Source organism: Sus scrofa, chromosome 7 (genome assembly GCF_000003025.6).
Source record: "Sus scrofa isolate TJ Tabasco breed Duroc chromosome 7, Sscrofa11.1, whole genome shotgun sequence".
NCBI classification, from domain to species: domain Eukaryota; kingdom Metazoa; phylum Chordata; class Mammalia; order Artiodactyla; family Suidae; genus Sus; species Sus scrofa.
The window spans coordinates 115,080,180-115,092,901 of record NC_010449.5 but is presented as its reverse complement, the minus strand read 5'-3'; the positions used below and the strand labels follow the sequence as shown (position 1 = coordinate 115,092,901).

The 12,722-nt window shown below is 55.3% G+C and overlaps 1 protein-coding gene across 6 annotated transcripts in view; it reads left to right on the top strand.

The window, feature by feature from the left end:
- PRIMA1 (proline rich membrane anchor 1) overlaps positions 1–12,722 on the top strand; it is a 62,806-nt gene that overhangs the window by 8,530 nt on the left and 41,554 nt on the right. For 4 of the 6 annotated variants that reach the window (XR_002346035.1, XR_002346036.1, XM_021099649.1 and 1 more), the window contains exon 3: positions 590–725. The exons of the other annotated variants lie outside the window; for them this stretch is intronic. Coding sequence is in view for 2 of the 4 variants with exons in the window: in XM_021099649.1 (XP_020955308.1) it covers positions 590–725 (136 nt within the window). In the remaining 2 variants the exon portion in view is untranslated. The remainder of the gene's footprint in view (positions 1–589; positions 726–12,722) is intronic. 6 annotated transcript variants of the gene reach the window in all.

Here is a 12,722-nt window from a genome sequence, read left to right as displayed (position 1 = left end):
CTCAGCTGCTTCGTGGATAACCCTGGGGAGGCTGCTCGGCGCCCCTTGGTCACATGGGCCAGAGCAGAGGCCCGGCTGGGTAAGGTTCTTCCCCCAAGATGGGGGGACCTTGACCCAGAGTGGACGCAGGGAGGCCATCAGGAGCTGTGGCCAGAGAGGGGGGCGAGGGCTTGGTCTTGCACTTGCGCTGGAGCGGGGCAAACTTCAGACGTGGTTCGGTCAGGTGACAGAGGAGGTAACGTCAGTGTCCCGTCACCATCTGGGTGTGAGAGCCTCGGGCGGCCCCTTCTCCTGCCTGGGCCTCAGTTTCCTTATTTGGACAATGGGGAGATTCTAGGAGTTAACCTTCAAGGGCTCGTCTGCCTCTCAATTACGCCCAGACCAATCATCGCGGGCCCCATACCTGTGGCATCAGGCTGGAAAGAAAACCTCGCTCTCCCATCCTGCCAGGCCGGCTTCCCACACCTTTGCTCCCCCTGAGCCAGCCCAGCCCGTCCAGTCTTCCTGTCTAGGTCTGGGGGGCGGGGGCGGGTCCCATGTGGGCACGCAGTTGCCTCATTGTCTCGGGCACCTGTGCCTATTTCTGCAGGTGGCGCACGGTGAGCCCCAGAAGTCCTGCTCCAAGGTGACCGACAGCTGTCAGCACATCTGCCAGTGCCGGCCCCCTCCCCCGCTGCCCCCACCACCCCCGCCCCCACCGCCTCCCAGACTCCTCTCCGCTCCAGGTAAGTCCAGGCTCGCTCCGGTTCTGGGTTTCTCTCTGTTTTCCGGGGCCCCGGGAAGACCAGTGAGCAAAGCAGAGGGCAGCCTTTTGCTTCCTTTGTAATTTTCCACTGGCCGAGCAGGAGGGAAGCCAAGGCCCAACTTTTCCCTGCAGTCTGCAAAACGCCTTTCCCACAGAATGTTCCTGGGAGATGCAGAAGGATGTCTCTCCAGCGGTTAATCAGATAAAAGTCAATCTCCATTTGATGAGTGGCTCTGCCTGCATTGTTCCGAAGGCCAGACCTTGAAGGGGGGCAGCCCCGGGCACTGATCTGACAGACCCCTCCCAGGAGCGTGGTTTCATTTTGTGGTCTTAATTCACGTGTAAAGAAGCAATGAGTATAAAACTGAAGCGGAGGCGAACCCACCCCCCCCTTCCCTTGTTTGCCTGGATTTCTTCTGTGAACAATTCAGTCAAAGGAGGGTTTCTTGAGCCAGCGATGGCCTCAGTCCTGACCTGGAGGGGTTAAGTTCCCCACTTACAGTTGCTGGTGGATAAGTCTTGACAAGAGAGTCTGTATTTTGGAATGAGCGCTCCGGTTACAGCCTGTAGAATGCGAGAGCTCCGATGTGGCCCTACCTCATTAAACACATCTCCCTTGAGTTATTTGGGGCATATTTTAAATAACCTGGATGCGGCGTGGTCTCTGGTGAGCTGTGTTTCTGGGCTTTCCGTGACCAGGCAGGGATTCGGTGTTCTGGGGAATCTCTGTGGTTCTTGAGCGTTTCTGTACCATGTCTGCTAGGCCCCTGCCTGTCTCCATCCTTCCCCTGCACCTGTGACCCAGTGCGTCTCAGAGGGTGGCCCTCGTTTGAAAGTGAGCAGATTCAGGGGCCCGCCTCAACCCACTGAGTCCTAGCCCGTGGGGTGGGGTTTAGGAACGGGTCTCCTCAGGGTTCCGAGGTGATTCGAATGCAAGTTAAAGCCGAGAAGCTCAGCCTCTGCTCCAGGCCCCCTGCAGGATCCTTCATCCCAGGAGCCTCCCCCTCGTCCTCTCTCCTGCAGGAATCACGGGGCTGTTCCGTGGGGTCTGGTCTTGGGCCCGAGCCCCTCACTCTCTTCCTGGCACCTTTGTACCTGTTGGGTCCACATCCCTCCTTTTAGAGTCTCCTCTGTTTATCCTGTGCTAACTGGGCATCTGTGCCAGACTAGAGCTGAAAGACCCTTCTGGACCCTGGGATCTCTCAGCCTCAAGGCAGGCCTTCTGACATCCCCGCCAGAAGCGTCCTGAGAGGGCACAGAAATTGCTCTCCAGGTGCACTGGAAATCCTTGAGTCATTGGGCCAAACTTCAGTCCCAGGAAACAGTAACATGGACCTCGGTCTTAAAGAATAAATGGGAAGGTTCTAGATGGATGAGGGCGCTGTGGGGAATGGGCATCCAGGTGGAAGGAACAGCAGGAACAGAGACTTGGAGGTTGGGCCGCGCAAGCCCCTCCGTGGGTCCAAAGGCTTGTCGGGGGTGGACTGTGGAGGGCCTCGTGTGCCAGGCTGAGTGGGTTGCATTTCATCCTGTGCCTCCTTGTTTTGCCAAACATTCACCGAATCCAAGGACCTCCTGTTGTTTGCCTTATTTTTTTCCCTTTAGGCAGATTCCCTTTTGTGTTTATACAAGTTCATATCTAAGGAAAACTTTCCGTAACTGCTATCGATGAAAAAACAGAATCACTTGCATACGTAGAAGATGACCATAAAAACAAATGCATCGAAAGCAAACGAGTGTTTTAAGGTTCTAGCCTGCGTGGAAGGTTCTGAGCTCCAGGTCTTCTCTCTTTTTGTTTAAAAGGGAGCACGGCAGGTGGTGGAGGCGTGTCAGAGCCATGGTAGCCCCCAGCAGAGATGTCTTTCTGGAAAGAAATTGGAAGGTTTGTGAGAGAGTCAAAAGGGACCTAAGCTCCTTGTTCTGTGCTTCCATGTGTCTGAGTGCTGGGGCCATGTGCCATCTAAAACCAGCTCATGTCCCTCGTGGCAACACAGACATGTGACGCATCCTTTAGGAAACCCTGCTCTGGGCAGCGATGAGCCCACGAAGGTGTTAAGTAGGGAAGTGACAGGATCCCACGTTGTCTGCTTCAGAGAGTCTGTCAACTGTCCTGGCAGTGTGGAGGGTGGGTTGGAGTGAGCTTCCAGGCTGCGATCAGGTGGGGACCTTGAGATACTCCAGGCTCCAGACCACCTACTAGGGCTGGAAGCCAGGCAGGGGGCAGCGGAGAAGGGGACGCTGGCAGGAGTGCCTAGGGTGAGGGGACAGAGGCTTCAAGGGGAGCTTGGCTAAGAGGGTGAGAAGGCAGCAGGTGTAGTTTGACTCTGTGGCAGGACTTTTTCAGTTACAAGTAGCAGAAACCCATCTTGAAGTGGCTTAAGTGATGCAAACACTAGAGAGAGATGTTCATTTTTTGGCTCATGTTTTGGAATACTCCAGCAGCTTGTCTTATATGGTGATGGTATTGGGTATCTCTCTGTTTCTGTCTTCTGACTTCTCCTGGGTCACCTTTTCTCTCAGGCTGGCCCAGCCCCTGTGGCTCCAGGCTCCAGGATTCCATCAACCTTACAGTTAGCAATCTCTCTGCAAGGAGAGCTTCTCTTTCTCAATCATTCAACTAAAGTCCTGGGGCTGACTTTCATTGGACCAGCTTGGGTCACATGTCCATTCTCGGACCAATCACAATGGCTATCAGATGGAATACACTGATTGGTCAGGCCTGGGCCATGTGACCACCCTTGGAGTTGAGGTGTATGGATAGAGGTTAAGGGGGTGGTGGCTTCTCAAAGGAAAATCCAGGCAGAGGGGTTCTAACCCACAGATGAGGATGTGGACACTCGGCAGGAGGGCAGTGGCTGTACCCAGCAGCCATGGCGTGCCTGACAGATTAGACCAATGTGTTTGGTCCTCACGGAGCTCAGCCCAGAACCTTGCACATGAGTAAACCCAGCAATGTTACACAGAGCTATGGCCACATCCCCAGCTTCTGCCTACCTGTAATCCTGGGGAAGTAGCCTCTCCCAGAGGCCCCAGGGCTTCCCTGTGGTCATTTAGCAGGTGCGCAAGGAGCTCACAGGCCAGTGGCGCATCATCTGTACGAGGTGTCTGTGCAAGTGTCTTGCCTGCCATCTTTCTGGATACGTTGGCTCCAGGCACATGTCAGCCCTTACTCCTCTGGTGGTCAGATGTGCCTGAATCCCTGTCACTCACAAGAGCCCCTCCTTCACTCGTTAAACATTTGCTGAGTGTCTGCTCTGCGTCCGGCCCTGTATTGGGCACCCTGGAGGCCCCCAGAGGTGCACAGGGACTTGTCCTCATCCGCAGGGCCCAGGTAATGACCAAACTGAGAACACAGCGTAAGAGGCCAAGGCCCTGAGCCTCAGTCAGGATGCTGGTCCTGCTGCTTCCCCTGTGGGATTTTAAGGGGGCTGCTTAACTGCAGCTTGAGTTTTAGGTGTGAGGCTTTCACCCACCAACTCGGTTGACTCCCATGTGAGTGGAAAGTGCTTTTGAAAACTGGACAGGGAGCCACTGCTGCTACTCACTCTGTGAATCTTATTCTGATAAAGGGCAGCCTCTGAGGGCTAGACTTGGGGGAGAAAAAAGTACTTTGGGGAAAGGGCATTTAAGTCCAAAAGGGACAGGAAGGGAGGATCTGGGACAACCTGGGAGAATTCCTGGCAGATCTTGGGTAGGCAGGAGCGGAGGGAGGCCGGACAGGCCATGGACTGGCTGAAGCAGAGGCCCAGAGGCAGGAGCCCCAGGGTCAGGCAGGAGGCGCTTTGCTGGAGGAATGTCTGTCTGCAGGAGTGTGGGCCTCAGCACATGTGTCTGGGGTGGAGACAGAAGGAGGCCGCAGGGAAACCTCTGCACCTTCTCTCATGGACCTATAAATTCTCCCGCAGAAGAAAGGACCAGAAACACTTGCATGTCCCAGGCTGTCCGGGACTCTCCTGGTTTTAGCCTTGAATGCCCTGCATCCTTGAAGCCCTTTAGTCCTGGGCAAGCCAGGATAGTTGGTCCCCTACTGCCAGGCCACCCTTCTGGCAAAGGCCACATGGTTTTTCAGTTTATTTCTTGTTATGTTTTTGGTGTGCCTGTTTTGTTTTACCATGAAACTTTTTTTTTTTTTTTTTTTTTTTTTTTTTGCCTTTTCTTGAGCTGCTCCCACGGCATATGGAAGTTCCCAGGCTAGGGGTCTAATCAGAGCTGTAGCCACCAGCCTACACCACAGCCACAGCAACTCGGGATCCGAGCCGAGTCTGCAACCTACACCATAGCTCACAGCAAAGCCAGATCCTCAACCCACTGAGCAAGGCCAGGGATCGAACCTGCAACCTTGTGGTTCCTAGTCAGATTCATTAACCACTGTGCCACAACAGGAACTCCTGTTTTACCATGAAACTTTCAAGAGCACTGCCCCTCACCCCCTAATTCCATCCTAGGACTTGTTGATCATGCAGGCCTCTCATGCAGACGCAGCCCAGATCCCGTGATGCTGTGGCTGTGGTGTAGGCCGGCGGCTGGAGCTCTGATTTGACCCCTAGCCTGGGAACCTCTATATGCCGCACCTGCAGCCCTAGAAAGGCAAAAAAACAAACAAACAAACAAACAAAAAAAACCTTTAATTTAAAAAATAAATAAAAGTGATGTTACACACAGTGGTTCACACCCCCTCTAGATCTGGGGTCCACCCTTCATGAGCTAAGTGACTTGGGCAACGTATCCCTAACTGCCTGGAGCCTCAATTTCCACATCAGTAAAATGGGGCCCATGACAATACTGCTGCATGCGGGTGGTTGTGAGAATTTGACGCCGTTAACACAGTGCAGAGCCTGGAACCCAGGGAACACTAAGTGGCAGCTAATAAGTAACACTACTCTATGAAGGTAGTCATAGTAATAGTAGTAACAGGTCCCTGATTTTCGGGTTGGGTGTTGCTTAAACATGGTTCTGGCCCGTCTCTGCCGAGAAAGGAGCATCTGGTTAGAAACTCAAGAAGGATGCTTTAAGGATATGTAGACGCCCCTAGCTCTTCGACAGAAAGAACAGGGTTCCCGAGAATTCCGCCTACGTGCCATCGGGGGCAGCCCTCCCCAGGCTCCCCAGCATCAGCCGGAGTCCCCAGGTGAGGGTTTTCTGGGAGGCGTGGGCAGGGGTGAACCCTGACAAAGCAAAGGAAGAGGCGTGCTGGAGAGCCTGATGGAAAAGCTCACGGCCGCCCCCAGAGCTCAGGACCCGGCCGCCTTTGTAAATGTTAGCAGCCGTGGCCCACTCGTCCCCGCGTGTGACTCAGACGCGGTGGCCGCAGAAGAAGACATGTGCCAGCCCTGAAGGAAGAGCACACACACCCCCTCCGAGAGACCTGCTTCTGAGGCTGATGGGGCCAAAAATAGCTGTGGCAGAACAGAGGCGTGAGCCTGCGTTCCCGTACCGCCTGTCTTTAAGGAGCTCAAAGCCCGGAGATGCATTCGATTTTTTGCATTTCTTTTATTCTTAGAAAACCCAGAAGAGAGGTTGACCCCCCAGCAGTCACACAGCAGTGGTGGAGCCAGGAATGGGCGCACCCCGATCCCCTCCCATATGCCAAGAGCCATGTTTTAACCGAGAGAAACAAAGGGGACTGTGGAAGTTCTAGAAGCCTTTTTTTTTTTTTTACTCACCCAGCACACGAGGAGGAGAAGAGTATTGTCCCCAGCGTGGAGGCCGAAGCCCTCTGATCCCTTTGCCCACTTAACCCTCATACACCCCTCTGTGGGAGCCATATCAGCCCCGATTTCTCTGAGGGGCCTGGGGCTCAGAGAGGGTGCCTGTCCTGTCGCAGGCTGCCCAGCTGGGAAGGAGCGGAAGCCAATTCCAGTGGCCTACTTCCTGCTCCATCTGCCACCGACGCCCCCTCCCCCCCACTGAGAGCTTCGGGGGGGGGGGGGGGCCCTTTCCTTTCCTTAACTGGGTCTCGCTCCTTCCTGCCTCTTGTTTGTATCAGTCCTCGTGTCTCAGGCTCCCGCAAAGTCCTTAACCTCAACTCAGGCATATCTCAGGAAAACCTTCCCTGAGCTCCAGCGCCATCTCTCTGTTCCCTGACCTGGTTTCCTACAGCTAGGATCAGTCACCCCAAAAGTTAGTGGTTCAAAAAACAATACAAGGAGGGGTTCCCTTCATGGCACAGCGGTTAATGAACCCAACTAGGACTCATGAGGACATGGGTTCCATCCCTGGCCTCGCTCCATGGGTTAAGGATCTGGCGTTGCTGTGGCTGTGGTGTAGGCCGGCAGCTGCAGCTCCGATTACACCCCTAGCCTGGGATCCTCCATGTGCCACGAGTGCGGCCCTAAAAAGACAAAATAAAAAACATATGCTGCAAAGGGAATTAAAATCACAAGGTCTGACAGGGGTGTCTGGGTGGTCATTAGAGGGCAGGAGGTGACATTGCAGCTGAGAACTGGTTGCAGGGAGGTCGTGGGCAAGGAGGATCCGGGTAAGAGTGTTCGCAGTAGAGGGAATGGCAGCACAAGTGCCTCGGGCTCAGGGTGGCTGCTGGCTGCTGGCTGCATAAGACAGGAGGAGGCGAGGCCCAGAGGGAGGGCCTGGGAGGTTGGGGTTTTATCTCCAGTGTAGCTAGAAGCTTCTAGAAGGTTTTGAACAGGGGACGTTGGAGGGTGGTATGGCCTCATTTATACTTTGCGGAGACCAGCTCCCAGTGAGGAGGCCATCACTATGGTCCAGGTGAGAGGTGGAGGGGGGGTTGGGAAGCTGGTGAGGTGGCCTGGACGGGGGAGGGGCAGGGGTGGTGGTGTCCAGCCCTGGTCTGATTTAAGATGGTTTTGGAGGCGAGGTAGTGGCTGTGGGTGTAGAGAGGGAGGGGAAGCCAGAATGCTCACAGATTCGGTGGAATGGACATCACTCACAGTGGTCCCTCTTCTTGGTCCTCTTGGATGGGACCTCAGCAACGGGATAACGAAGCAGATTCAGGTGGTGCCGGGAAGGGGTGGGCATGTGACCGGGGACTCTGGGCATCACACATAGGCCATGTCCCTTGGAACATTTTATGGTTCATGGACCATGTTGATGCCAAGCTGACCTTCCCTGTCACCGTGGTCTGGACCTTGGGATGCTGGATAGTCACTGTTTACAGGAGGTGGGATTTCTGTCCTGTTATCTTTAAGCCACTTGCCTGGGCTGTGAGTAGGAGGCCCTGGAGGCAGGGCCTGGCTCTGGCTCTTACCTGCTGCTGTGTGCTGGTGTGCTGGTCACTCAACCTCTCTGAGCTTCCCTTTCCTCCTCTGCAAAAGGGGAAGCCTGGGGCCATCCTCCGAAGGCTGTTATGGGAGCCTGAGTAACATGTGGGCCTGGCCCAGCACCGGCTACATCCCCACTCCCAGTAAAGGGCTCTCTTGTCAGGATAATCCTCGCTTGAGCAAATCTCTTATCCAGTTTGGTCTCAGTTCCCGCATCCATAAAAAGGGCTGGGTCTGCCCTGCCTTCCTCTTGACACTGAGCATTACACACATGTGAGCGTGATCTTTGTGCCTGGCCTAGAGCATCCGAGGCCCATAAGCGCTTTCATCATTGCTGGCTTCTTTTTAAAAGTGACTTGATTGTTTTAAGAACTGAATTTCCCTTTTCCCTTTCAATACATGGAATTATTTGTCTTCCGTTTATTTGCTCGTACCCAGCAAATAAAAGATTACAAATTGATGTGGACTTCACTCCACCAACCTATATTGTGATTTATTGAACAAACGTTTGCCAGGAGGTTGAGCCGTGGTGGGTGCGGGGGCTGCCGAGAAGAGCTGTGCACAGCCTGTCCTCCGGGAGCCTGCCTCTGGCTGGATGCTGGAGCCCTGCTGCTGTAGAAACTGCCTCTAGGGAGCTGATTCTTGCATGAATCAAAGTTGAGCCCCTCGGCTATAACCAGAGGCCTGAGGCAGGAAGGGATCTGTGCCATCAAAGAGGAAGAAGTGAGGGTGAAACTTGGGGCCAAAAGGCCCGTGAGATGTGCACACAGGGAGTGAGCTCCTGGTACCTCGATAAACCCAGAAATGGGGCCAAGCTGGTTCTCACCCTCCAGGAAGTCAGACTCTTGTGAGGAGTCTGGACTCAACCTGGAGGTAAAAACAGGGGAACAGGGAGTTCCTGTCGTGGCACAGTGGAAACAAATCCAGCTAGGAACCCTGAGGCTGTGGGTTCGATCCCTGGCCTCGCTCCTGGGTTAAGGATCCGACGTTGCTGTGAGCTGTGGTGTAGGTTGCAGATGCAGCTTGGATCCCGCATTGCTGTGGCTGTGGCATAGGCTGGTGGCTATAGCTCCGATTCAACCCCTAGCCTGGGAACCTCCATATGCCGCGGGAAGCAGCCCTAGAAAAGGCAAAAAGACAAAAAGAAAAAAAAAATAGGGAAACACTCATCTTGGTAAGAGCACACATCCAAGCTGACATGGGCTTCCTGGGGGCTGTCCATTCACATAACATAAAATTACTGTTGTAACCATTTTAAAATACACAATGTGTGGTGGTAGTTGTTTGAAGTATAAGTGGCTTTTAGTATACTCACGATGCTGTGTTGCCATCACCACTGTCCAGTTCCAGAGCATTTTCATGGCCCCCAAAGAAACCCCAGACCTCCCAATACCATGCGCTTCTGGTCCATGGCAACCGCAAATCTATTTCCTGTCTCTGGCTTTGCTGTTCTGGGCACTTCACACACACACCTGCGTGTTCTGGGGTGCTCTGAACCTCAGTGTCCGCATCTCTGGCTGGGGCTGAAGCCTCCTCCCTCAGTGTTATTGTGGGTGGGATTCAGAAGGCGTGGGTAGAGTCTGCCACCGCCTGGCACGGGGCAGAGAGGGTGTGGCCCCCATAGTGAAGGGAGTCCTGCTGGGTGGGACATGATCCTGGCTAAAGGGCTCCACCTGTAGCATTGAGCTAGAGGGCTGGTTCTGGCCCCCTGTAACTCTGGCCTCATGGGGACCTCATTTTCCTCACAAGGCTGTTGGGAGCGTCACATGCGCTTGAAGGTGATGGTGCTTAGAAGAGTGCAGTGACGCTGTCACACTTGGCACCTCCTATTATTACAGATGCCCCACTGGTGTCTGGGTCAGAGCCCCCTATTACATTTCTGATCCCATCCCTCAAGATGGGGGCTGTTGATTGTCCCCAGAGACAGCTCAGAGCTTGACATGGGAAGTGCACGCTGAGTGTTTGAATCTCCGAGTGCGCCCATAACTAAATAAGAGAGACAGACGCTAAATGGTCCAAGACAAAGGGGTCGAGACGGGACCGACCTTCTTTTTTTAAGAGTCTGCCCTTTGCCAGGGAGCATCTGGAACCATTTCTTATTTGGGGCTCTACGCGGGTGGGGGATTGATTTCCCCCAGGCAGAGATCCAGTGCTGGTGGTTGGAAGCCCAGCCGGCGAGCCCAGGAAGGACGCCAGCAGCACCTGCTACAGGCTGTCACCTTCTTCCACTGCGATGGCCACGGGTGACCTCGCCCCCGGTCAGATGCAGATGGGTCAACCTCTTCTAGCCAGGCGTCCGCACCTCTCTTTAAAACCGTCAAGAAAGCACATCAGCTGTCAGTCGAGGTTGTCCTTTCTTAAGGATACCTAATTTATAGTTTCAAGAGCTGTCAATCACTCACTGGATGTTCTCACTCAACATAGATGCAGCCAGCGCTCAGCTGAGGTCACCTTCTGAGGAGGATGCCGTGGATAGGACAGGGCAAGCCTGGGAAGCTTCAAAGAGGGAAGATTGGAGTTCTGGGTTTTTTGTTGTTGTTGTTGTTTTTAACGTGGAGTTGGGGGTGCCTGTGGACAGCCAGGGAAGCAGACCACACAGGAGTTGGAGGCTAAACAGAGCATGAAGTCTCCCCAAGTAGTGGGTCCCCTGGGTGGAGAAGGTCTGTCTCAGAGCAGGTGTCTTGCAGAAGGGGCTGTCTGAGTTGAGAGGGGAGTGATTCTCCAGGCCGGGGCTGGGCGGGCTCCCTGCAGAGGGACCCACAGGGGCAGAGGATGGGAGGTCTCAAAGAGCCAATCCCTCCCAGGATTGGAAGTGATGGGAGGCCTTGGGGGGCGGCATGGCCAAGCCTGACGTTGTGTGGAGCCCTGGAGGGCCTGACTGCAGAGCTGCCACCTTGGCTGCCTTTATTCCACCCTGGGGGAGGCAGAGGCAGGGGCAAAGCAGAAGGAGGCTGAAGGCAGAGGGCAGGGAGGAGGTTCGGGCCAGGCAGTGGGCTGTGGGCAGCGGGCCACCAGAACCTTTGGGACTCAGTGACCAGCCGCTATCCGGTGAGGGAAAAGGAAAGCTGTGTGACAGTATCTGCTCAGATTCCCCTTGGGGAGACAGGACACCGGGAGAGAGAGGAATGGCCTCAGAGTTCCAGGCATTGTCCCGTGGCATTGGAGGTGGCACGGGACAGCGGGGGAGGCGGCCCGCTGATGGGTCTGGAGTTGAGGGCAGAGGCCTGAGCTGGTCCTCAGGAGGGGGTGGGAGCATCAGGGGCAGTGGTGCTGAAGCCATGGAAGCTCCATCACCCTGGCAGAGCGTGTGGAGGTTCGGGAGAAGGAGGAGACCCAGGAGAGGTGAGCTGGGAGGGGCGAGGGGCCGAGGGCTGGGGCGAGCTCCCGCGATTCATAACTAGGCACTGGTACCCACCCTCCTGTATCCATTTACCTGCTCCTCCAGAGTGGAGAAGAATGAAGGAGAGGGAAGCTGAAGAACTGAAACAAAGGCATGTCTCTCCCTTAGTCACTGTTGGAAGTCAGGTGGCGATAAAGCTAGTGTAATCCAGGGAGGCTTCAGGGAGGAGGCGAGCCCACTGTGCCCACCTGGAAGGTGGAGAGAGGTATGCTTGGCCTCGGGAAGGTGAGCTGACCTTCCAGAGTGGGAGAGGACACAAGCTAGGTAGGGGAGCCGGTGTGCATGTGACTGGGAGCTTCCCAACTGAAAGACCTGGGCAGCGTGGTCACAGGCTGGTGGCTGATGGGGGTTCAGAGGCAGAGTCCCTGGGACGCTAGGAGCTGAGGCTGGAGGAGGTGATCGCAGGGCTTCCCTCGTTCAAACATTTCTTGAGCGTTTCTATGTTCCAGGAGCTTGGGCTATACCGTGGAATAAAGCAGCTGCAAAGCTGACATTCTGGCAGGGGGAAGAGAGAGCAGAAAACCATAAGCCTGACAAACCCGCGAGCCATAGAATGTGCTAGAATGTAAGGGCTGTGGGGGGAAAAGAAACTTGAGCAAGCTGGGGTCGGCCCACTTGGCATCTGGAAGGGAAGATGGACTTGGAGCCGTGACTTGGAGGCGAGGGAGCCAGGCTTGATGGTACCTCGGGAGACGGTCCCTGGTTGAGAGGCCAGCCGGGCTGAGGCTGGGGTGGGACCCGCCTGGGGTGGTTGAGGAGAAGCGAGGGGCCGGCGTGGCTGGAGGGGAGTTGAGGGCGACGGTGGGAGATGAGAAAGTGCAGAGGCAGATGGAGTGGAGGCTGATGGGCCCCCTGCGAGGGCGTCACCCACACTTGCTATCAAGTGGGGGCCGTGCAGGACTTAGGACGCCATCTGCCTCCCCCCGTAGGATGGCTCTGGCTGCTGTGTTGAGACTAGACCAGACGGTGGGGGTCAGGGCAGAAGCAGGGAGACCTAGGAGGCTGTTGCAGTCACCCCAGTGATGGGGGAGGACCTCTGGAACCAGGTGGCACCAGTGAGATGAGGAAAACGGTCAGTTTCCGGATGAGGACCTATCGCATTTCTGAATAAGCCAGGTTCCAACAGAGGGTGTCCTGGGGGGTGGGGACTGGGAGCAGAGAGGGGTGGCGGGACCCTGCAGTGGCTCCGAGGTGAAAAGCGCCAGTGGGGACTGCCAGGGAGCATCCTTGGAGATGCTGGGGCTGGGCCTGTCCTGGAGGCAGCCTTTAGATTCCAGTCACAGGCAGCCCCTCCATGAAGCTCCAATTCCAGCAAGGCTCTGATGAAGGGCTTTGCAAG